The sequence below is a fragment of the Nipponia nippon genome, unplaced genomic scaffold, assembly GCF_047370975.1.
Source record: "Nipponia nippon isolate SJK-2023a ecotype South Korea unplaced genomic scaffold, ASM4737097v1 scaffold_25, whole genome shotgun sequence".
Taxonomy (NCBI): domain Eukaryota; kingdom Metazoa; phylum Chordata; class Aves; order Pelecaniformes; family Threskiornithidae; genus Nipponia; species Nipponia nippon.
In genome coordinates this window covers 3176411-3202087 of record NW_028262342.1, presented here as the reverse complement: position 1 = coordinate 3202087, position 25677 = coordinate 3176411, and the positions used below count along the sequence as shown (strand labels likewise).

Sequence of the window (25677 nt, the reverse complement as noted above, 5' to 3'; positions counted from 1 at the left end):
ATGGAGCCTCCGGCAGCCCCACACCAACCAGGCGGGCTGGGTTTGCCGCCAGCTACCAGCCCTGCCGCCTGCTGCGGGCTGGGCACCACGCCGCAGCACCGAGGGCTCTATGCAGCCGCGCCTGCAGGGCTGCGGTGGTGAGCGCGGTGCCCACGCCTTGCCCACCCAAGGCCTGATGCAGTGGGCAACCAGACCCTGGGAGAGCAGGGCCGTCCTGCACACGTGTCCGTTCCCGGTGGGGGCCAGGACCACGAGATGGCAGTGCCTGAACAGCACCAACAGTGCCCGGGCTCCGGCCACCACCCCGGCACAGGCCCTCAGCCCTCCCGGCTCCCCGCCGAATCTCAGGGTGCACCCGCTGGGTGCCTGTGGTCCTGCTCCCCAGAGCCTGTGGCCATCCTCAGGGGCTCGGTGTGGAGCCATGGCCATGGCAGGGAGCCACCGTCTCCGGCAGCGGGCGAGGGTGCGGCGCGAGCCCCTCAGCGGGGACGTGGACGGGACGGATGGGTTGCAGAGGGCACGCAGCGACAGGCCGCAGGTACAGGGTGGTTTGGCTGCCGCAGGCCGAACACCGCGAGCGGGCGTTGGGACGCGGGGCTGGGCGCTGGCGGTGCTTGGCTGCACACCGGCGACCGCCGGCGCTGCTGAGGCCTGGCGGGCCCGGCCACCCCCGTGCCGGCTGCGGGAGCGCAGTGCTGCCCCTCCACCGGCGATGCTCGGCCGGGGCCGCCCGGGAGTCGCCCCAGGGGGCCGCCCCGGGCGCAGAGCTGACCCCGCGGCGGGGCTGGGGGCGGCCCGGCCCGGGGCAGGCGAGGCGCGAACGGCCGGCACCGCCGCCGGCCTGGGGCGGACACGGGGGCGGGGCGGGGCGCGGCCGAGCCCCGCCCGACCCCGCCCGGTCCCGCCCCTCGCCGCCTGCGCGCTGAGGTGGCGCGGCGGGGCGGGGCGGGTCGCGGCGGCCGGGCCGGGCCGGGCCGGGCCGGGCGGGCGGCGCGGGGCCGGGGGATGCGGGGAGCGGGAGCGGGGCCGGGCGTGCGGGCCGCCCGCGGGGCGCGGCCGCGGACCCTGCTGGTGCTGCTGGCGGCGGCGGCGCTGTGGGCGCGGGCGGCCGCCGCTGAGCCCTGCGCCGCGCCCTGCTCCTGCCGCCGCGGCCTGCTGGACTGCAGCCGGCACCGCCTGCCCGGCGGGCCGGGCCCGCGGAGGATCCCGCCGCTGCCCGCCGGCACCACGGGCCTGTGAGTGTGAGCGCGGCGGGCGGGCGGGGCGCGGCGAGGCCGCGGGGCCTAACGGGCGGCGGGCTGCGCGCAGGCCGCGGCCTAACGGGCGGCGGGGGGGGGGGGACGTGTGCGGGGCCGGGGCCTAGCGGCGGCCCGGCGGAGGGTGCGAGGCCCGGCGGCGGCGGAGCGCTGTGCGAGGCTGGGGCCTGACCGGGCCTCTCGGCTGCCGCAGTGGAGCCCCGGGGCGGGCGCGGCAGGCCGCGGGGGCCGGCGGTGCTGGGCGCGGCAGAAGCGCCGGGCGGTGCTGGGCGTGCGGGAGCCGTTCGCTCGGGCCCGGGGCGGCCGGGTGCGCTGCGGCCCGGGGGTGCTGCGGGCTTTGGCGGTGGGAAGGCAACGGCCGCCGGCTCTGGAGCCTGGCTGGCAGGGGCAGCGGCCGAGGCAGAGCCGCTGGAGCGGAGGCGTGGGGTGGCAGAGGGTCTGGCACCACTGCACCCACCCGGAGGAAGGCCCCGCGCTTTGGGGTCTCCGAGGCACGGCTTTCATGCTTTCCTTATCCCGCGATGCGACGATAACGTTTGAGAGGAGTGTGAAGCAGGAGCAGGTTGTGGCTAGTAGAAGTTTTGGTAATGCCAGTCAAGCCAGGACTTAACGTTTTTTCAGATCAAGCTGTAGGACATAGTCCCTTATGATTGTGCTTAGAAATATTCCTTCCAGCCCCCGACTTCGGCTGTGTGCTGTGGCAGTTCCTACTGCTTCTGATTCCCTCTGCAGCCCTTCGCTGCTTTGCAACTCAGTGACTCCCTCCTTTTCCCTCAGGGAAACCATTGTGGTCTCCCCTTGATGTTTGCTGCCATTGTTTTTCAAAAAAAAAACCCTAGAAAACAACAAAACAATTGGTAGCCCACCCTTAGTATCTGTTCCCAAGATTTTAATTAGACAGTGTGCTAAATAGTGTTTGCACAGGGTCGAGTGCTGTACGCCTTTATCCTTCCTTGGCTGTTACCGTCGTAGTCACTGCTGGGTTTGCCACCTTTGGCTGCAGTGTACTGCGATGGAAGAGATGCTGAAGTACGAGGGATATCAAAAACCACTTTAGTGCACAGGGAAGTTCTCAGGCCCTCTTGGAGTGATCGTGTTTCCCTGCTGGTAGAAATAACAGTATTCCAGACGAAGAAAAAAAAGCCCGTTTGGGAGATAGCATAAATATACAAACCAATGTTCAGTTAACTCCAGGAATTCCTCTAGCAGGACTCAAGTGTCTGATCTGTATTAAAAACTGGGCATGTCTAAGGAAGCTGGTCACCTTCTTGCCCCTTTGTGGTTCTGTAGTTCTCTTCCTTGCCTGCATGATAAGCAGTTGGAAACGTTTAAGAGAAGATGCGTATTTCAGCATAGAAATACAGCTAACTTATCTGTGAAACCTTTCGCGTTTAGAAAGGTACAAGGCTATCTTAACACTAGCGCTTGTCAGGGAGGGCGTCAGTGCCTGGAGAAGTGACTTGAAAGTTCATCGGTGGCTAATAAGCAAAACGATATCCATGCTGTTTGGAGAGCAAGTTTTCAAGCTTCAACAAATACGTGTATCCTTCTCCAAGCTGATAGAGGGTGTGTTTAAAACTGGTTGGCACAAAACGCAGTGGGAAGAAGCGGTGCTGGCGCTGTGCTACGTTATGCAATCTGACATGTGCTGCAAACAATAATTAAGTGTATGTTCTCTGTTGTGGCTTTCAGGATTTTGGCACACAAAGTGTGTGTGGGGGTGACATTTTTTCTTCACTAGGATTACTCCAGCAGTTCTGAATCTAAATGAGCTATAATGCATACAAGCTGTTCAAAATTAATCAAAGCTTAATTTTTCTCACATGAAAAAGTTCCTGATGTGCTTTTTCCTCTCAGTTCTGTGATATCATTTCACTTAACTTTGGGGACTAAAAATTCTTGTTTTTCCTAACTCTTTCAAACTGCTTGCAGGTGATGCTTCCAGTGTGTGTGGTTTTTTATTTTGTTTTGGGTTTTTGTTTTTAATAAGGCCAGGAGAGCACCTTCAGAACTCTTTTTCATGATGGAAATATTCAGGCAACTGTAACTTCATGTTTCCTGCTAAATTACATATGTTTTGTGGATAACCTGGCCAGTGATGAAAAGGGTAGGGAAGTCAAAGACTTAGCGAGTATTTTTTGATGTGTCTGCATCTTAACATTACGTTCTTTAGAACAAGGAATGTAAGCCCTGCTTGTAGGGCAGTCATCTGTAGGGGAAAAGGGAAGCACGATGCTGGTGGTCGCTGCCTTCTGGTCATACACTGCTGCCTGAAGGTGTGTTTATATATGCTGATAACTAGGGAGATGATGAATAAAAGTAGATTAGGTATCAGTTAACTAGTTCAGCTGGTTCCCTTCACAACAGGATTTTGGGGTGAGCTTGTGTATTTTTAGCTCAAATGGTTGGCTGTGTGCTGCATCAACACCTGTACCAGCACAGTGCCATGGGGAGGAGGCGGGTATGCTCAGATGGGCTGAATTAAGATCCTTCTCCAGGACTAAGTATATGGTAATCAATTTGGTGTGTGCATTCTGTTTTATTTACTTGAGAGACGAATACCACTTCAGCTCAAAATGAATGTTTAGATGATGTTATATACAATACCAGATGAATCTCTAAAATACAAATTTTGCGTGTTTGCTCTGTATCTTGCATAGCATGGGCCTCACAGTAAAAATGCAAGTGCTTCTAAAATGACGGGTTCTTCAGTTTTGGCTTTTTCAGAGCAAGGGAATTATATCTGGTTCTGCATGATAGCAAAAATCTTAGCTGTGTGATAGTCTGATTTTCTGTGTTTATAGATAATTGTATTTCACTTTGGATTTAGTGATCAGTCAGTCAAAAAGAAAAACATCAGTAACTAGCTCTAAGTAATGTCAGAACTGTTTTAAGTATGAGCTATACCCAACTTCTTGAAAGAGGATTTATTGTTAATGCAAACTTTGTTATAGTCCAAATCCAAGTAATAATAGAAGAATACTTTACTGGGCTTTCTAAATTAAAATCTTAATTTCTAACTTAGTAGTAAGAAGTAGTCTTCTGGGGGGATACCTAAATGTTAGCAGATCCTCATCACCCAGGCCCCGTACCTGTCAGTGTTCAAGAGGCATTTGGACAATGCCCTTAATAGTTTGCTTTAACTTTTGGTCAGCCCTGAAGTGGTCAGGCAGTTGGACTAGATGATCGTACTAAGAAGTACTAAGCCATGCTATTTCCAGAGGACCTGAGAGCAACCCATCGAGGAAGGATGAGACAATGGACACGGAAGATAACACGCTCCTCAAGGTGTCCAGATGCTACACTGATGAGCAAAACCACGCCATGGGTGCAGAGCCAGACCAACCTGTGTGTCAGGCACGGTTAGCGGGCACTGACAAAGATCCTGGGAGTCAGATTAATATGCAAAGAAAACAAACTTGATTTTTCTAAGGCCTTCAGGAAGAATAGAATATTTCAGTTGGAAGGGACCTTTACTTCCCCTAGTCATGGGTTTTGGGCAGTTTCGTGTCTGTAGAGGTTCAACCCTTGGTGTAGTTAAGGCCCAAAGCTCTCGCAAGAGTAGACGAGCGCGTGGGTGCCGTCACTGCCCGAGCTTGGTTGTCGATGGAAATATTTTTAACTGTGATCAATAACATTTTAATCTTTTTAACAAATATGTGGTATTTTTGTTCTTAAAGGATAATTTTGTCTCCTGTGTCAGCATAGCTGCAGCCTGCCTGATGATCTTAAAACTAGCCGTAATAAATACGTACTGTGTTACTTCTGTAATCATGAAAGAGAATCAGTGATACAGGACCTCATCAGAGGAACTCATCAGAAGGTGAACAGCTCCTGCTGAAAGGAGCTCATTATGGCTCTGTGCTCGATATCAGAATTGGAAACAGTGAGAAGCATGATGCCTTGCTGACAGGCAGGCACAACTAGCTAGCAGAGCCAGACTTTTTGATTCAATAGGCAGTGTTCAGTTATATATGCACCTATTAACAGTTTTCTGACTGTGGTGTGGGTATCAGTTGTATTTGACAAGTTCGGTGGCAGTGCCAGGCCTGTTCCAACACACAGCGGCTCGGGCTGTCGGCACAAGCTTCGGGGATTCGTCTCCATTCTGGACTTGTGCCAGAAAGATGTCAAAAAGATGAGTTGGTTTCACCATTTGGAGTGACGTCTGTCTCTCCTCACTGGTATGGCTAGAACCAGGTTTCCGTCATAAACCTGGTATTTTTTTTTTGGTCATGGTTTGACTCATGTCACAAAATGGAGCTAGTCCGTGCCCAAAGAGTTAGTGCTCAGAAGAGGGCATGGTTTTGCTTTTCTTATAACATCTTATACACCAAGTCCAAGGCAAAAGTAAAATCCTGATTTAAAGTTAAAGCAATGGGAATAGCATCAACATCCAGTATGGGCATTAAAAACAGATTTAACAACTCTTGCCCATTGAAACAATCCAACCCCTGCATTTGTTTTCTATAAGCAAAACCAACTGGCACTAAAGCATGCCTTCTATAAGCTTCCCAGCCTCATGTTTCTCTCCCCTCCAGCTTGTTTGGTAATTGTGTGTATGTTGTTCCTTTAAAATAAGCCTGCCTTGACTAGTCAGCTTCTTTGAAAAGCTGGGCAGGCTGAGAAAAGGGGGATTGTTGCTACAGAAAACAGTTCAACAACAAGCATTTTTGTAAGAAATTATTTTTGTGTCCCTGGAAGGTTTTTTCCTTTTTGCAATAGGCAAGTATTGTAGATAAAGCTATGTTTTAAAGGAAAAATGCTGTGATCAGATACGATCTTTCTTTCAAGAAGCCTTTTTAACAAAAAGTTATTCGATTCAAACAGAGAAATAGAACTGTCTAGACTTACTGTGAGTGACTACTAGAACAAGCTAGAACCTCTCCTTCCTTTGGTGAAGGAAGAATTGTATGTCTGAAAAATACAGTTTAAAACTTTCAGGTTGCATAAAGCATACGTGGGTGGTGTTTGGTTTGTTTTTTTTTTATTCCAGGAGCCAGAATAACTTTTCTCTTTGTTCTCTAGGGATTTAAGTCATAATCATTTATTGTCATCCAACTGGAGCCTTGATTTGTCTGTTCATACGCTACAAGAAGTGTAAGTTGTTTTTTATGAGGATAAACTCTAAAGATTTTGCACCTCACTCTAATTAGTGCGTTTCATTGCATGTCCAGCTATCTGGTCTGACTTGTAGAAATATTCAGTGCCAGTTAATTAAAAATGGACGCTCTGTGTTGGCAGCGTATTTTATGTATAAAACTGATGCTTTGTGAGCAGAAAACCTTTTCATAAAAGGTTAGAAGACCAATATTTTTAAAAAGAAATGAGGTGTTTGTTTTGACTATAGCTGCTTCTAAGCTAAAGAGAAGTAATAGTATCCATGAGAATGGTAAAAGCTAGCGTGCTTTGCTATTAAATTGTTCAAATGATCAGTATTTAAGCTTTTATGGATCCTTTTTTGTTACTAACTAAGTATTATTAACATAACAAAATTGTTAAATGTGTTCTGTGATATGAGCTATTTCTGCTGCGTACAAAAGGGTTTTTCTTCTCTTGGAAGTGCCAGTAATCTTTTTTGTTCTTTTTTTTTTAAAGGAAAATGAATTACAATGAGCTAAGTGAAATTCCATATTTTGGAGAAACAACTTCTAATATAACTCTTCTCTCCTTGTAAGTAATAGCTTGTCTGCCTTTTTCTCGTTTAATGAATGGGAGAATCGTATTAGAGTTCTGCTATCAAGTTGTAGGAAAACATAGCTTCTTTTGTCTTGAAATACTACTCATCTGAAGTGCTTTAGGGAATATGTAAGCACTCTTTAAAGAAATAGAAATCAGACAATCAAGTCACCCTAAATTACCAATAAAATGCAGTCAACCAAGGCAGGCAGCTTTGAAGGGGAAGGATTCAGCCTAGGAATGACAGTTCCCACAAGGAACAGCCCAACTACAGGCCCCGGCATTTGAATCTATTCATATGTCAAGGTGGCAAATAGCTCTTGGATTTTCAGTATTGCTTTAGGAATTAACAGTCTGAAGTGTGTGCTACATGTCCCATTTAAGAGGCTTGCTAAGAATGTTGATAAACAGAATCCTACAGCTGTTTCAGCTGTGCAACTTGAAGGATGACGTGTTTTGATAATCATATGTGTTGCTGGTATTTTTCAGGGTACACAATACCATTCCAGAAATAAATGCTGAGCAACTCCAAGTTTACCTTTCATTGGAAAATCTAGATCTTAGTTCTAATCTTATCTCAGAAATTAAAGCTTCTTCTTTTCCGCGGATGCAACTGAAGTACCTGTAAGTATGAGTGATCCGTTACATCTGGGATTCCTGGCTCTACAGCAATAATGTTGAAGATCTCATCTACTCTCAGTTGCTGTCTTAAAGTAGGCAGCCTTGCGTGGCTTTGAACTGGTAACAGTGCTCAGCGTAGCTACAGATGTGCTTGAAATAAAATACTTTTCATACCAATCTGTATTGCATTTTCTCAAATAGTATGAAAAACAATAACTGCTGTTGTCAAAGTGCAAGTACTTCAGCCGCAGGGGCATGGGCTGATTTCTGCCCATTTTGAGTAAATCACTGTTGACGTTGTCTTGACCATGTCTAACTGAAGACTGGGCATGCAGTAAAAATCAGCTGCTAGCACTGATTCCTTTGGGAAAAATGATTTAGTTTGGTATGCCGTAATTCAGATTTCTGATGTGACTTCACAAAGAACTTGAGTTCTAATAAAAAGTGGTTGTTCCGAAGTGCTCGTGCAGTTGTGTTCCTAAAATTCTCCATGTTCTGAAAAGCTTCTTTTCCTCTTCCTTTCCTAGGAATCTGAGTAACAACAGAATAACTACTCTAGAAGCGGGCTGTCTTGATAACTTATCTAGCTCACTAATGGTAGTAAAGCTGAACAGAAATAGGATTAGTGTGATTCCACCAAAGATCTTCAAATTGCCTCACGTGCAGTTTCTGTAAGTAGCAGTCTTGAAAGCTTAAAAACATAGCGTTTACAGCTGGGTGGTTCATCTCAGTATGTGTTCTTGACTTTCACGAAGTGGTGCTTATCAAAAGATGTCTTAATATTTGAATGTTGTCTTCATATAAGGGAACTGAAAAGGAACCGGATTAAAATAGTGGAAAGTCTTACATTCCAAGGACTGGAATCCTTAAAATCCTTGAAAATGCAGCGCAATGGGATTAGCAGACTAATGGATGGAGCATTCTTTGGCCTGGGTAATATAGAAGAATTGTGAGTATGCCTAGTCGTGGAATTTCTTTTCGGGACTCTAGCTGTGGAGGGTTGGGTCCTGTATGGCTTCCCTTACATCAAGGCTGTGCTGAGATATTGATGGGCATCACGGGAGATGAGTTTACAGATCTGTATTTTCCCGTAATTTTGATATCATGTCTGGTTACTTCAGCGGTGGAAAGATATTGGTTCTCTCCCCAACTTCTTCCCACTTGGTGATCAAGAATTCTTTGATTCTGTAGGTTGCTTTTTGCTGCTTTTCATTTGCACTCCCCATGACATGGGATGGTTCTTTGCCGTGTGACTGTTTGACAGAGATAGCGCAGGGGCGTGCCATGCAGTGTTAGGAAAAGATTTTTTAAAAAGAAATAATCTTTGAGAACAGAGATTAGTTTTGTTTCTGCCACTGGGTTACTGCAGCTGTTTTTGAGTTACTCAGTTCTTCATATACTTTTGTTTGCTCTTTTGGCCTCAGTGGAATGAATATAATCATGCATTTCAGGTTGCCTAAGGCTTAATGTTAGTAAATCATTTTGAGATCCACAAGGTGAAATTTTGTAAATATATGTTTCATTGATTATCTGTTTGACAAATGTTTTTCCTTCTAATTCTTTAGAGAACTGGAACATAATAACTTAACAGAAGTAAACAAGGGCTGGCTGTATGGTCTGCGGACATTGCAACAACTCTATGTTAGCCAGAATGCCATTAACAGGATCAGTCCAGATGCATGGGAGTTCTGCCAAAGGCTTTCTGAGCTGTAAGTCCTGGGCTGTTTTTCATTGGGGATTTTGTAATGTTGCAATAACAGATTGGGTAGCACGTATGTAGCAAGAATGGATTACCAAAGGAAGCACTCGATTTCCTTGTTAGGCCCGTGATAACACTGTGTATTTTACTTCTGTTTGTAAGTGTTTTGTTAGAGAAATTAATCAAAACTCAATAGTTAAACAAGTTTGATAGTATCTTCATAATCAATCCCCCTCTACTTGCCTTTAAAGTGCATGTTCAATATTTCTAGAGACTTGTCGTACAACCAGCTAACTCGCCTCAAGGAGTCTGCCTTTGTGGGACTTGGTTTACTGGAGAAACTAAACCTGGGTGACAATCGCATTAGTCACATCGCTGATGGTGTGTTTAGAGGTCTGACAAATCTTCGAACCTTGTAAGTACAGAAAACTTCTAGTTAAAAATCTCAGTTTAATGCAGGGAAGCTTTCGGAAGTAAAGACAATGAATATTATGCTGTGGGAGCCTGAGATCAGTGTTTTGGCATTGTTGTGTGCTGTCCTGCCTGCGGGCGTGGCGGGGCTGACAACCTTTTGGTCTGCCGAGATAACAGAACAGCTAGAACAAACCAACCACTTAATTTTAGTGGTGATACGAAACAGTGGCTTGGTAACCTTGAGCGCCCAGTTGCGTGTCATACCGGTTCTGAGAAGGTGTGGAAGCTTGTGTAAGTGCCAGTTGTGGCGTGAATGGTCAGCCTGGACCTCTCTTTATTCCAGATGGTTTTGTTAGGGTTGGAACCTCAGAAACCAAGCGGTGAGTCCTTCTGGTTGTAGAAGGTATGGCTTAGCCCACCCTGCTCGTGTGCTGAAATCATAGGCATCCGTATTGGGCGTGGGGTAGGATTACTTCTTGCTGTCAGGCACACCTCTGCTCTTGCCAGGACCTTTCGTAGCAGCTGCAGCTGTTTGATATTTCTGACAAGAAAAGACTCAATCCTGGCTCTTAATAAAAAAAAAAGTGTCCCAAGTAGATCTGAACAGTTGTAATCATCCTAAACAATGGTAGTTGAGAAAGGAGTGAAAGTTTATAACCCCTCTGTCAGTTCATTAAATAAATGCTTAAATAAGCAAACTCACCAGAGAGATTTATGTAAGCAGTCATGTTCTGTTAACCTTAATGCAACCTTTTAATGAAATAATTAAAACTAATTTCTTAGATTTAGAGTAGCATGAAAGAGAACAAGAGCAGATTAATTAGTAGGTTTTCCTGGGCTCCTCAGGGGGGTCAGCAGCTGAGAGGCTGGCCCTTTGCTTCGGCGTTGGAATGTGCAGGACGGAGGGCAGTGCTGATTAACAGGGCTCCAAGCATTCGTGCCCAGCCAAGCATGAGGAGCCAACTCCTCGGCTCACACAATGAGGGGCTTTTCTTCTGGGTTGCTCACTCGTTTTGCTAAGTGGTCTGAGTAGTGGAGTGTAAAAATACTTCAAACAACAGGAGATACCGTGTTGCTGTCGGATTAGTTCCATTGTTGCTTGTATACTGGTTGTTTTAGTGCTAAGGCTGACATAAATATTTCTCTGTATGTTCAGCTCCTGCCGCTGTTCTGCAATGTAGCTTTAATTAACAAGAATAAACTGTAAAAACTGTATATTAACTACAAGGTAATAAGAGCAAGGTGGGATTAAAGGTGTAGCTAAGAATAGCACTGAAGTTTTGAAGTTTTACATCTTACTGCATTATTTAGTCCATAATACTGTGAGTAGCTCGGCATTGATGCCCCTCCAGCATTCACAATCTAAAATTCTGAAGCAGACCTGGAGATAATTCTAGAAACAAGTTTCAAATCACAAGAATTAGCAACTTGGAAATAAATTTGGCATATTATTCATCTAGTCATTCTTCTCATTAGATCACATCCATGTCCGGTACCTTAGGTTGAATAATTTTCAAAGAGGAAAATACTTAATGTGAGCAGGTATTAAGGCCATGTTTGTTAAGACCTTGTGATGCATGAATCATGGAATTCTTTTCTTTTTGTCCTAAACTTTAAAGTGTGTATATATATATATTAATTGTGGAAATGACTGCTGCATGGTGTTAAGAACAAAACTTCCATATTTCAAAGTAAGAAAAATAAGAAAATAAGCGTTACCACTGACAGTGTCCCGGAGGTTGATCCCACTCTCTTCCAGGGTGGTATTCTATGCAACTTAGTCTCACCCAAGGGAAAGTAGATACTTCATTTTTCCACCATTAGCACAAGGAAACAAGTGCTTGTATGAGATGATGTATACGTATACATGTTGCCTGTATATGTAGTTCGCTTTCTGTGTCAGTTGACTTGTTTGGAAGCTCCATGAAGCTGATGCATATAGTATCTGGTAAAATGAAGTACAGGCTCTTTCATTGGTGTATCTTCCTTTAAACACGCTCCTGTCTGCAGGGACTTCTGTGCACAGGGGTAGCAGAACAGACGAAAACTGTGGCTTTGACGGAAGCTCTGGCTCAGCCCACGCCATTCAAGCTAAAAACGCAACTGAATTTATTTCGCCTTCTCTCTAAAAAGCATTTAAACCTCTCTGAACCATATTGCTGTATTGCTTTTGCTGTTTGGACTGCTCTTCTACGTGAGGGGCCAAAGTGCTGTGCACAGGTCAAACAGAAATCCCATTAGCTGGTAACAAGATTTGTGAGCAGAATATCAACTTCATTCTGTAAATCTACTACTTTGTGCCTGGCAGCCTTACGCTATAACCTGTGTGTAATCTCTTAATATGCAAATGCTATCATAAAGCCTGTTACTCAGGAAGATTAATGCTGCTAGTGTATTGGTTAATTCACTTACATGAACCAACTTGCTTCAGGAGCCTCTCCCAGCTTCTGGTAAATAGTCTCTCACATGACAAGTGCTAGTCAGACTGGGTCTTTCCTTACATACCACATCAAGAAGTTGTACTGCAGAATTTGTTTATGGTTCTGTCTGCGGCACTGATCTTGAACAGTTCTATTTTCTCTTGCATCTCTGAAATGGAATATTCATCTCCTGACAAGCTTAGTTTTATAAAAAATTTGAGACCTGCCAGGTGGCACTGTACCAGAGCACCATAGCAGGCTTGTACAACAGTAAGTTCTCTTCCCTAGCTTGCCACTAGCAGTGGTCATGATGATGTTAAAGGCTTCTTTATGAGAAGGCTCTTCTCCTGCAGGGACTTGCGGAACAATGAGATTTCCTGGGCCATAGAAGATGCAAATGAAGCATTTGTGGGACTAAGCAGGCTGGATAAACTGTATGTATTACAAACCACTGAAATGACAGTACTTCCTAGCACACAGAGTAGAGGGAGGGTGCAAATATTAAGTAATTGTAAATCAATGACATGAGGCAGAAAGCCTTTCTAGTTGGCAGCTGTATTCAGTGTGTTTCCACTTCTGTGCTACAACTTCTTGATACAGGCTTGGGTTCCACGGTCAGGAGCATTGGGGCTGCGTAGCACTGGATCACCTTGCAGCACCAGTTTGAAGGAATTAAGCACAAGTATTTGAATGCATTTATTATTGAATAGCCCAGTCCTGCTGTGGGATGGTTGTCACTTTTTGTGCTGCTTTAGCTTGGGTAAAAGTTGGTGCTTATTAAAAAAAAAATATTTTTGAGCAAATATGAAATGCTGTTGAATTAACAGCTTTTCAGTACTTAGCCTATGCACTTTTCATCCAGTGCCCCGTGTTCTGTGGGAAGCTCCGTCCTGTGGAGCAGCAGACATTGTGTATAACAAATAGCTTGGTACGAGGGTGCAGTCTCGGGAACTAATGTGATTGTGGCAGACTGGTATTAGGAAGTTATTGCTCCGCTCCCAAGTTCTGCTTATCACTGTTTCATTCTGCTGACTTAAATTATCTTCAGACATATCTCTAACCCAAATCTCTAAGTTAAGAATGGAAAAGAAACCTTGTTCTTGGGAAAAATTAGTTGAGCCTTTAAGCTCAAAAAGTAGTATTTGATCTTTTAGCTCAGCTAGAATTAGAAAAAGACTTAGTTAAACATCATAGGGAACTTCTTTTGGGTGTTATTTGTGAACTCATACTGACATTCAGACTGGTTTCTGGGTTTGGGGGGCTTTGTCTTTCAGAATCTTGCAAGGAAACCAGATTAAGACGATTACCAAAAAAGCATTCTCTGGTCTTGAAGGACTTGAACATCTGTAAGTACTTTACTTTGTAGAACTTCTAATTAGTTGCCAACTTCAGTCTTTTATCCTCTGTCAAATTTTCAAGAATTTAACTGAAGGTAGCATATGAAATCACACTTACCCATATTATTCTCTTTGCTTAACTTACAGAGATTTAAGCAACAATGCAGTAATGTCCATCCAAGAAAATGCATTTGCCCAGGCTCACCTGAAGGAGCTGTAAGTTCCTGACAATTACTTACAGATTCTTTACAAGTCCTACCTCGCAGAGTCCTTCAGCCATTGTAAGATTGGCTGAAGTTGACTGAACTGTGTCTGCTTTCATCATGAAATATTTAAAGCAATGCTGATGAATTATTGACTCAAAGTCAGTAGCAGTATGCTTAGGTTTAAGGTTTGATGGAATCTGCATCTCCATTTCCTTAGTTGCAATTAATAGAAAGTATTATTTTCTTGCGGTGTTGAACCATTAAGTTTTTCATATCTTACGATTTTGCAGCAAACTCCAGCAAACGCTAGCATGTAGACAGTGAACAAAAGAAATTATTCATCAGGAATCTTTCAGGGGGGTTAGCAAATGCTACATTTTTGTCTTCCCATTTTTGGGGTTAGGGAAAGGCTTTAAAATTCACAGCTAGACAAGAATTTTTACTTGCTCAGCAGATGCTTAAACTGCTAGAGCCTCTTGTGATCTTCAGACATTTAAAGTATTATAATGGGAAGTGACCTTCACACCCAAGACTAATCCTACTGTAACACAGTCTTCTCTATGAGATAAAGTCTCTGAATATCGTGTAATCTGTTTTTTAAAACTGTTATTCAATTAGTTAATCTTGGCCAGATGGACTGTTAGTCTGCAAGATCTGCCAGTTTGAAGAGACACATCTTAGGTGTTAAAGATAAGACTTTCATTGCCTTCTCCAACGTATCTTAAAAGTGAGGAACTGTTGGTATGTATGGGCAAACAGCAGATGGAATCCTGGCTCGTTTGTGGGCCTCTCCTCTCTCACTTCTGGATTCATCCAGTGGCTGATGACTTGTTGTTAAAATGCTGGACTTTCTCCAGTCAGTCATACTTGTACATAATATTTAGGAACTTTTGAAAGCAGGTGGTGGGGAAAACGCCACCCATCATTGTTTTCTGTTCACAGTTTTTCTGTGGAGCAGAGAAAACAATCTGCAGTAGATACCTGTGTGAAACAAATCACTTTCATTCTTAAATATTTATTAGCTGGCATGAAAATGACTGTTGAGGCTTACACTCATTTCATAATGGCAAGTGTGTTTAGTTTGAGACCTAGAGCTGCTCTGCAGTGTTATGTTCCTTTTAATTGCTTTAAAGAGGGATGGGATAATTGTAAAGACAGGCTTAATATTTTTTTTAGAAGTTGAAATTCCAAGCTTATTTTCTCCAGAATTAAAAAGAAATGTAAGGTTTTAATGCTGACATAGAGGGAAGCTTTCTCTGGGTTGTTTATAGCATATGTAGCTAACATTTTATAGTAAATACCCATAGGCATAAAAGAATACTGTAAATCTTGACATTTCTGAACATAGATGCTTTAAGTTGTTTGGCTGTATGAAATCACATGTAGGAATGTGAAATTCTAAACTTTAATCACACTTTTCTTTTGCCTTGTTTCTGCAGAATTTTGAACACGAGCAGCTTGCTTTGTGATTGCCAGTTGAAATGGCTGCCGCAGTGGCTCACTGACAGCCGTCTACAGCAGGCTGTGAACGTTAGCTGTGCTCATCCTGAATGGTTAGCAGGAGAAAGCCTTCTCAGTGTGGATCCTGATGACTTTGTCTGTGGTTTGTATTTTTAATGACTTTTGATATCAAAACACGGTAACACAAATCTGTGCAGGTACCTTTCTGAAATCAGGCTGTAGCACTGCTGGAGGTATTTGGTCTTGGCCGTGATGCACATCTGGGCCTGTGTACATCACTGGGTCTGCTTTGGAGTTTGGGATTTAATTCTGTTTCTCTTTGCCCTCTTTCATTGTATTTGAGCACTGAAGCTAACCCGAGGGAGTAATTCTGTGAGACTGCATTGTTTTTCATTTAGGTTACTGTTAAAAACTGATTACGCTTCCATTCTCCCAGTTTATGAATGCCTTTAGCTTTAGAAGGGCTGTTTGACACTTCCTTACTGGTTCTTGGCCATACCAGCAAGGCTAGAGTAATTAATACTCTGGCAGATTTTCTGATGCTCCGTATCTGTAATGTTTATCTGGTCTCTGCCACCACAGTTTCAGACATAAGCCTGTTTATTTTTGTAACCGAACTGTGAGATGCAAAACTGAGAGACTCTTTGCCCAGTCATGTGTGAAGTCTGTGGCAGGCCTGGAAATAGTCTGGTGTTCCATTTTCTGGGTGAGCAATCTGATAAGTGTAACTTGTGTGTACACAATTCTTTCATCCTTTTGGTGGTAAAGGCTACAATAATCATCATGTAGGCACAAGCACCCACTTTTCCCTTCTAATATCACCACCGTGGTGCCTGACACTGAACACTGTGCGTGCCTACGAGAATGTCTTTGCTGAAATAATAGGTATTGAAATAACTCTCATCGAGTGGGATGAGATAGTAACTGCCAGCTCGCTATGCTTTGTATTTCTAGAACTGAAAGGCTCTTCAAGATGTTTAAACTATCTGAAAATAAGTCTCAGTCCTTTGTGAAATAGCCTAGCTCTTCAGCTGAGCACGGCTTTTGTGTGTGATCTAAATATAGCGAGTTCCAGAGAGTTGTACGAAATGCAGGGCGCTGCTCAAGACCATGCTTCTATGCTGATTGTTCTCAGTGCTTCTTCTGTATGCCTGTGTGTGGTTCTAATCCTCTTTCACAGCTTGATTTCCAAGTGAAAACAGCTGAATATGTGCACACCAAGCAGGACATCTGTTCCCAAAGCTTGCTTTCTGCTTACATTGTCTTTTGAGTGCATTTTCTTGCGATATTAATTGCAAGTTGGAAGAGGAAAGTAACTAATCTTGGTGCTTCTTATTTTCAGATAATTTCCCTAAACCGCAGATAAGAGTGCATCCTGAGACCACAATTGCTCTGCGAGGCATGAACGTGACTCTGACGTGCACTGCTGTGAGCAGCAGTGATTCGCCCATGTCCACTGCCTGGCGTAAAGACAGTGAAGTATTGTATGATGCAGAGGTGGTGAATTTTGCCAGATACCAGCAGCAAAGTGGTGAGGTGGTCGAGTATACCACTGTCCTGCACCTTTTCAATGTGAATTTCACCGATGAAGGAAAGTATCAGTGCATCATCACCAATCACTTTGGCTCCAATTATTCCAACAAAGCCAAGCTGACTGTCAATGGTAAGCAATCATGGTAACAAAGGAGAAACACTTTTAACCTAAAGCTTTATTTAGATAGCTATAAGTCTATTTTTCCCTAGAGCTGGTCCAAAGTAGTCTTGCAAGGCTGTCTCACTGGTATTTAGAAGTGTCAAACATCTTTTTATAAAGCAGGAAAGAAATGATTTTTTTTTTTTGGTTGGTGAAAAGCCTTCTGTTCACTTTCCAGAAGGGGCAGATACCTCCCATGCTTTCATTGTAACACAATGAGTTGTTCATCTACTTAAATGGAGGTAGAAGTCTCTCAAACTAAAAGCTCCCTCTGCTGTCTCTTCAGAACTAAGCACCTTTCCCGTGTGTTTGTAAAGCTAGGGAAGATTCAGCTAAAAATAACTTGTGGGACTGGAAACAAACCCTGAAAAATCAGTTGTGAAGTCCTTTGTTTTTAGTCATAATGACTCTATTTTGGCTCGAGGGAAGGGAGGTAAGAAGACAATGTTCACATCAGTCGGTAGACCACTGATCCCCATTGTAACTGAGAGCAGAGGTGCCTGTGTTGCTTTTGCTCGTCCAGAACAGATAATGTGGACTTGGGCTGATGAGATGGAAGTTCACCTTCCCTGATACCAGGGAAGAAAAAGTGTGACAAAGGGCTTGTGAAGAAAGCTAAGCCTTTTCCCTGTCTTGTCCCCGTGAGAAATGTTATTCTTCAGATCATCTTAAATGAACACTGTAGATACTGTACCTAAGTTTGGAGGACAGGCTCTTAGAAATGACCACTGAAAATTGGTGCAGTTCTTCAGAAGAATCTGCCCCTCTTCCTTAGGAAGAACTACAGGTGTGTTTCAGATGTGTTTGTTTTCAGATATTCTCTGTGCTGTGGAGCTTTTGCTGCTTTTTCCCTGGTACTGAAAATACTGAAACTATGTCTCCTTTGATCCAGAGCTGCCTTCTTTCCTGAAAACCCCAATGGATCTTACTATCCGCACTGGGGCGATGGCCCGGCTGGAGTGTGCTGCAGAGGGCCACCCTACTCCGCAGATCTCCTGGCAGAAAGACGGTGGCACAGACTTCCCTGCCGCAAGAGAGAGGAGGATGCACGTCATGCCTGAGGATGATGTGTTCTTTATTGCCAATGTGAAAATAGAAGACATGGGAATCTATAGCTGTATGGCACAAAACATTGCGGGTGGTTTGTCAGCAAACGCCACGCTGACTGTGTTGGGTAAGTGGCGTGCTAATCTGTGCTTGCCCATGGAGCGCTTCACTTCTGCAGTGGTAGTGTGGCTTATCTGTAAGTGGCAACCTTAAGTCCTAAAGCATGAAGTTAAAATACAAAGAGCGTAGTGTCCTCCTCCTCCAGCTGTAGATGGAATTCTGCAATAAGGAACAAGAGAAGACTTCCCCCCCCAACTTTAAATTTAAGGATGCTGCCTCTGGAACAGCATCTCTAACTGCTTTGCCTGGTTTTGGGGCATTTGAATGCAGCACTTGACGTGATTTTTGAACGGTGAAGCTTTAGAAGCTAAGCTACACTGCTGACCAGTGAAGTTAGTATGATCTTTGCAGGAGAGACCTGAGGGGCACGTATCAGTCCGGCCGGGTAGACTAGATAGATAATTTGTGTTGCCTTGGAACAAATTTAGTCGCAGGTAACATGAACTATGCTGAGTAATAACGGAAGGACAGTTCCTTCTAGAGCGCAGTATTTTTTGAAGACACCGACTTTTAACGTTACGGTCATAAGCAAATTTAGAATGGGAATATATAAAACAGACTGTGGCTAGCATAATTTTAGGAACGTTTGCTGTACTTGCATTTGCTGCAGTGATCCACAGAAGAGCTGAACTCACAGAATTTCCTGAATCCTGTGTTTCATTGCTCGAGCTTAGGTTCAGGTTGTAAGATCAAATTTTTAAATATCATGGAGTACACACTGGTGTTGCGCAATGAAGTTACCTTATAATTTTTCTTTTTTTTCCTCCGCTGTCACAGAAACTCCTTCCTTCATGAGGCCCCTGGAAGACAGAACGGTAACCCGAGGCGAAACGGCTGTCTTGCAGTGCATAGCTGGTGGCAGTCCTGCCCCTCGCCTCAACTGGACTAAAGACGACGGCCCTTTGACAGTCACAGAACGGCATTTTTTTGCTGCAGCAAATCAACTCCTTATCATTGTGGATGCTGGACTAGAGGATGCTGGGAAGTACACGTGCATTATGTCCAACACGCTGGGCACCGAGCGTGGCCATATTTACCTAAATGTCCTGGCTTCCCCAAATTGCGATTCTTCCCAGAGCGGCATTGTCCATGAGGAGGATGGCTGGACGACAGTAGGCATTGTGATTATTGTTGTGGTGTGCTGTGTTGTGGGAACTTCCCTGGTGTGGGTTATTGTGATCTACCACATGAGAAGGAAGAGTGAAGATTACAGCATCACTAACACAGGTAAAGTGCAAAAGCAAGTCTTCAGCCCTGGTTTTAATCCAAAACATTTGTTAAAGAGTCGTGAAATTTCTGGATTCATTACAGATGATAAGATTGAAGAACTGAAGATTTCCTTCTAAAATCTCTTCAGGGATTTGCTCAAATTCCTTCATTTTAACATTTTTTTTTAAATATCAAAAGTGTGTTAATTTTATTCCTTATACACTAGATTTGTTCTACATTGAGGGAAAACAGTACAGTTTGGCAATAAATATTTGAATAAACTTACGAATATTTTCAGGGCCTGGAATAATATGTGTAAATTTCTGTTCTGGCCCTGTTGGTTTTGAACTAGCTATATGGATTTTTAATCACTGAGGTAGATAAAAGAAAACTTTGTGAGTTGAAATTCTGGAACATTTTTGTTAACGCGGGTACTACCTTGAAATCTTTGCACTTAGCTGTTAACGTCATTGGTGTTAATTCTGCCTTGCAGAGGAGATGAACCTACCTGCCGACATTCCCAGCTACCTGTCCTCCCAAGGAACTCTGTCAGAGCCTCAGGAAGGCTACAGTAACTCAGAGGCGGGAAGCCATCAGCAGCTTATGCCTCCAGCCGGTAGCTACGTGCATAAAGGCACAGATGGTAAGCAAAGCCCTCACATGTATTATTTGTGTTTCAGCAGGATGCCAGCGCGCAGTCTGGTCCTCATAGCTGGCAGCAGTATTGCACAATGCACTGCATATTAACGTCAAAGGTGACTTTTCCTAGAGAAGAATTCAGGTTAATCTGAAAATTTCCATTGAGCGTTCCGAGTTTGAGGCACCTCCTGTTTCTCTTCTGGTGTTTGTTTATATTCTGCTATCAAGGCTTCTGCATTCTGTGCACATCGTTTCGTCTTTGGCCCAGCAACATCTGGGCTCACATCGGCTGTGAGTGCCTTTGCATGTAGATGTCATGACTGCTGTCCTTCAGGTGCCGGGGTAGTACAGTTCCCTCCAGAGGCTCTTTGATTCAGGGTTTGTGATCTGTTCAGCAAGGCAGGGATGCCATTAGAGAATTCCTAGGTTAAATGTCAGGGTAGATTTTTGTGCCGTTTCTTTCCTTTGGCATCTCAAGAGTCCAGGCAGTAGAGGTGGAAATAAAATTTGCTTGGAAGATGACTTGCTGTACCTTTTGTCCTTAGCATAAAATTGCTGCCTCTGCCAGACTTATAGTCCGCTTGCTACAGTCATAACTAAGGGGTCTGCGCTATTTCCCTGCCTTGTTTGGATGCTTTTCAGGATATTTGTGTCGTTGAGTCTATAGAGATGCTATTTCTACCATCCAAATGCTGAGGAGCCATCCGATCCTTATATAGGCTGGCTTTCAAAAGGGATCCTTCAGTGTGAGTTTTTTCACATCTGTCCCATGATCCATTCCCTCCAGTCTGTAGTCCTACTGCGCTAGAGTCCGTATTGGGAAGGGGTTGAGAAGCAGCTCGTCTCTGTGGCCTCTCTGTCGTCTGGTCTGAGGTGTGTGGGCATGCAGGGTACAAGTCTGGTACAAGAGCATAAGCCGATGTGGATAGGCATCCCGGTTTGATCCCAGGGCTGTTTCAGCCTGGTGCGCAAGCGGGTTGGACCTGCCTGGAACCCGTTTGCCCTTGAAACAGGAGAGCACACATGAGATTGCTCTCGGTCACATCCGTGGCTTTCCCCGGTCGGCCTCAGAAGGGCAGTGCTATTGGGAATTTGGATGGTGGTGAGCCTAGAGCACTTGTCGTGTGACTTCTTCAGGAAACAGTCAAGCTGAGTATTCTCTTGCCATGTCAACTGTATAAAGGCCCTTCGAACCGTGCTGCTGTAATACATGATCATGCTAAGACATGAAAGAATCTATGGAAATCAAGCATCCGTATCCTCTTTGAGAGCGCTGTTTTTCCGTCGTGTTTGTCAGGTGGCACAGCGCCATTGGTGATCTGCTCGGACTGTTACGACAACGCAAACATCTACTCCAGAACACGAGAGTACTGTCCCTATGCCTACATCACCGAAGAGGACCCCCTGGATCAAACTCTCCCTAATCTCATGGTACAGATGCCTAAGGAAACGTATGCAGCACGCGCCCAACATGAAACCAGTGCTCTTGATAATCTCTTAGCAGACAGAGACATGTCTGTCTTCCTTACCAACCACGACAAAATAAGTGAAAAGAAAATCTCCTCCCAGCAGATTAATGGTGAGTGTCCCCTTTTCCCTCTTGTTGCTTTGTATTCCCTGATAATTCTTTGAGTGACCATAGTTTGTGGAGTAACTAGTCTGTTTATTAACCACCCGTTCTCAGAACTAGCCCTCACTTTGCATCCAGTACCCAAGAGCTGAAGAGGGTGACGTTAAAAAGATAGTATTTCTTAATCTGCGTTTCAACTCTTAAAGCTTGTGGAATGTGATCCCTTGCATGTATTCAAGTTTATCTATTAGCCAGAGTTAAAGCTTCACATAGGAAATTCAAATAGCCCTCTGTTTGAGCTGGCCTGAGTTTCAAAGAACTCCAAAAGATTCACCCCCTGCCCCCTCCCCCCCCCCCCCAATTGATTGTTTTTATATTGACTTTCTTCCAGGTACCAGGTAGCCTTTTTAAAAATTCACACTGCACCGGTGTGTGGTGTTTCTGGTTACTGTAACAGGTTGCTGAAACAGGAGAGCATCCAGTCAAATATGCTCTCAAAAATAGAGAAAATAACCTCAGAAAGACTGTTACTGCCGAGTGGCACAACTCAAATCTGTCTAAAATTTGAGTGTGTTTATCATGAACTCACTCCTGTTCATCTTCTCATTTTTCTTCCTCAGAACCCTTTCAGATTCCTTTATGGGGAGTAAACAAAGACCTAGCGCTCTCTCACTCACACTTTCTGCATCAGCAGTCAGCCCGTGAGACCCCGCGACCTCTTCGAAGCGAGGGCAGTATTGACAGTGACCGGGAACAAGCTGCTTCACCCAGACCTTGCCACAGGTTACGTGAACATAACTTTGATTTTAATAGGACACGGAACATTCATGACTATAGTGAAACCACGTAAGACACTAAAATGAAGTCTTGAAAGCAAATCCGTATCAACTGACTTTTTGTATTTACTACCTCAGGACTAACCCCAAGGCCAAAGATGCTTGTGTACGTGTGTCTGCAATTACAGGCTGGCTAAACAGAGTCAGACTCCCTAGGAGGAGGTGGCACATGCCCTTTTTCCTTGGATTTCTGTGTATTGGAAAATGGGAATGTGCAACAGAACCCATGGATGATTAGTGATGTCCACAAGAATAGCATTAAAATGTGGATTTTCTGATGTTGGAAGCAGCCTTTGTGTTGGTGCATGCTTTGAAAATCTCTCAAGAATGCATAGCTATTTCACACTGCATTGTCTGCTTGAAAACAAATGTTCAGGGCCTCCTCATGGAATTCCCCGGTAATTGTAAGCATAAAACTCTTGGCCAGCTTTTTGTTCCTTAGACTGTTGGCAGGCGTCTGTTACCAGTCTTTGGGGCTTGTTTTCTCCTATGAATAATGGACTCTAGTTGTAAATAAATTTGCATTTATAAATATTTTGTATACACTAAGCATATAAATGTGTTGGCTGTAATGTAAATATATTTTTTATTATGCCAAAGTATGTATCATACTGTTAGTCTTGACAGCTGCTTATCAAGCCATATGTTTTGGGTTTGGTGGTTTTTTTGGTGAGACCGAAAGCTTCTTTCTGAGGGGATAGAGCTGTCTTTGTTTTGGAAAGAAACAAGTTTACTATAGGTATGTGGTGAAACTGTGATATTGATGAATTTCGTTGTTACATACAACTCGGTACGCGTTAAGCCTGGCTGACCTGACCGCAAGCTGATCCATTTCATGACAGTAGCGGAATTCCAAGTTTGACCCATTTGCGTGTCGAGAGAGTCCTTAAAGCTCTGTACTGGGCACCCGTCTTGTCCGGTAGAGCCTGAAGCGCAGCAGACCCTGCGTTAACGAGCAGCGTTAACCTGCCTTCCAGGCTGTAGTATCTGCCTTCCCAGTAGTTCTTGTAAATAGCAAACAAAAAGAACAGTACACAAAACGTTTCCTTCTGGTCAACTGGCAAAATCGGTATAAGATGGGAGTCTTGAGTGGTTTGTTTCGGAAGTTTATCTAAGCTTTTGTCTTTAAAAAAAGCCTTTGTATTGTCTATGTTGCGGAGGGGTCTCTGTATTTTTCCTAGCTGACAGTTAGGTGAGCTTTTAAAAGGAATGTTGTGATGAAAAGCATCGGATAACTTGGGCGATCATTTGATAAATACTCAGTGAACTGTACCGTGGATTTTCTGTTTCCTCCACACAGCCAAGAGGCATATGTAGTTTAAAACACTTGTGTGCTTTTCTGTCGTAAAGTATCAGGCAAACTTGGTGCTGTCTTGAACTCTCTGATAGTTCCCTAGACCTCAGCGTGGCCAAAATGTTTAAATGTTTGCCAGGTCAGAAATGGAACAATATGCAGGGAATCGCTCAATATTGAAAAGCCGGTAGTTGCTGAGACAGAGGAGACGCAGACTTCATCAGTTACAGTGGCACGTGTCTGATAAAATCAGGAGGAAGAGCATTATAAAGACTTTCTGAAAAGTTCGTTCTTCTGGGAAGATGCACCTTTGTGTAGCAGGGGTTAGGACTCGTCGGTGAGGGGTTTTCAGCAAGTACATTGTGCTCGGCGCTAGAGTGCTTCAACGTTATGCTGTGTGCTCATGCCTGAAGAGCAAGGGGCTTTCTTCCTAGTCATTGTTGCATCTTTTCTAGTCGTAGGATATGTACTAAAATGAAAACAGGTGCATGGGTATTTTTATAAAGACAGAAAAAGCTTTTTGGACCAGCCCAAGAGAGGTATGTCAGACTTCCCCTTGACCCGTTCCTCGATAGAAGGGTGTGTGACTGCAGTATCAGGTGCAGTCATGCAGAATCCCAGCTGGAACTTTTGAGACTGTGGATTATTTGAGTAAATGAGTGAGGAAACACTGGGAATAATGATTATTTTCCCACAGCTCTTTGGGCATGAATAATAGTCAGATCTATGCAAATAAGCAAATATTATCAAGGGCTCTTACCATGCTCTCAAACCAACTGTGGTTGCTCTGATAGCCAGCAGCTTTAGGAGGAAGAGGATCCAATTGCCCTTGCCCTTTGGATGAAGTAGAGAGAAACACAGGTGTGTTAAACTCTTGTTGGGCTCTGACATCTCAAATGCTTTAATTACATACATGCTCAAAGAAGAATCTTAAGTTCATTCCTTTCTGGTTTTATTTCCTCCAGGCTTTTCCTTTCCAGACAGCATTTAAGACATGGTGCTTATTTTCAATCCAAAGTTGTCTCTGTTGCAGGAACCCAATACTGTCAGTTTAAATCCAGATGAGAAAGGTCAGGTCATGAAACTACAGCAGCAGCAGCAAAGTCTCTTCCTTTTGGGCTGCTTGCTGCTTTCTCCAGATACTCACACAGGCTGCTGGGGCAGGGTGCTTCTCTGTGCAGAGCCACAGTTTCCCACTAGCAGGAAAACAGCACCCCTGCTGCGGCTCTGTCTCCCATCACCGCTTGGCAAATGCTTGATACTTCTTTCATCCCTCTCTTTTGTGGAGTTGAGCTAATACAGCTCTGTCGCGGTACAGCTGTTGATGTCCAGACCTGAGGTGTACTTCGGGCACAGCTCCTTAGTGTGATTGAACTCCCTCTAGGTAGGTAAGACGTGCTTGGTCAAGACCAAGGCTTTAAAATTAATGCTGTCTGCACCAGAACAAACAGAAGTGCTAACTCTCGGAGCCATTTAGGAGCTAAAGCTGCACTCATTTCTGTGAGGTATGGGCCTATAAAAGCTGCCGTTATGAATTAGGACATTTGCATCCTTCCATGAGCAATGGTGTCTCTTTAAAGTCCGTAAGCTGGTTGTAAATAGCTGAAGCTCGGAAGCAGGTGAAGACCTTGCTGTGCTTAGCGTCGCGGAAAGACTTCCTCGGCAGACTTGCAGAAAACGTCAGGTCTCTCTTCTTTCCCCTTTCCCCCGGGAGGTGCAGGTAGGAGGGGGTGGCCGTTCTGCTCTCAGTGAACACCAACAGTTTCTTCAGTCAATGCCAAAGTACTAACAGCGCAGGAACTGGGGGTTCATAAAACAGTGTGAGCAAAGCTGCTCTTGTTCCCTGTTGCTATTTCCTAGTGTCTATTTATATTTTTTTCCACGTAAGAATGTATATTTTGTATAGCATGTGTAATATATGTTTGTCTATTGTAATATACCTTCATTCAATAAAATGCTATATACATTGGGCATCCAGTGTAACTTTGTTAGTTTTCAGATGAAATAATGCATTTTTCTTCTATGATATTTAATTTTCATAGGGAAAAAATACAGTAAGCTTCACTGTCTGGACATGTTCGCGGGCAGCTGGCTCCAGGTGGGCAGAGGTCTGGACGAGGTGACCTCCAGAGGTCCCTTCCAGCCTCACCCGTTCTCTGATTCTGTGATTCTCATT

General features: G+C 44.4%; 1 protein-coding gene across 1 annotated transcript; it reads left to right on the top strand.

Moving 5' to 3' along the window:
• The first annotated feature begins 948 nt into the window (after positions 1 to 948).
• Positions 949 to 25467, top strand: LRIG2 (leucine rich repeats and immunoglobulin like domains 2). The gene is made up of 18 exons (XM_087761974.1): positions 949 to 1235; positions 6285 to 6356; positions 6855 to 6929; positions 7425 to 7559; positions 8084 to 8227; positions 8362 to 8505; positions 9122 to 9265; positions 9527 to 9670; positions 12443 to 12523; positions 13364 to 13435; positions 13574 to 13642; positions 15072 to 15235; positions 16436 to 16756; positions 17679 to 17960; positions 18731 to 19180; positions 19656 to 19805; positions 21099 to 21380; positions 21992 to 25467. The coding sequence occupies exons 1-18, from the start codon at positions 1006 to 1008 to the stop codon at positions 22219 to 22221; spliced, it is 3189 nt and encodes a 1062-aa protein (XP_087618100.1). The 5' UTR covers positions 949 to 1005; the 3' UTR covers positions 22222 to 25467.
• The last annotated feature ends 210 nt before the right edge of the window (positions 25468 to 25677 follow it).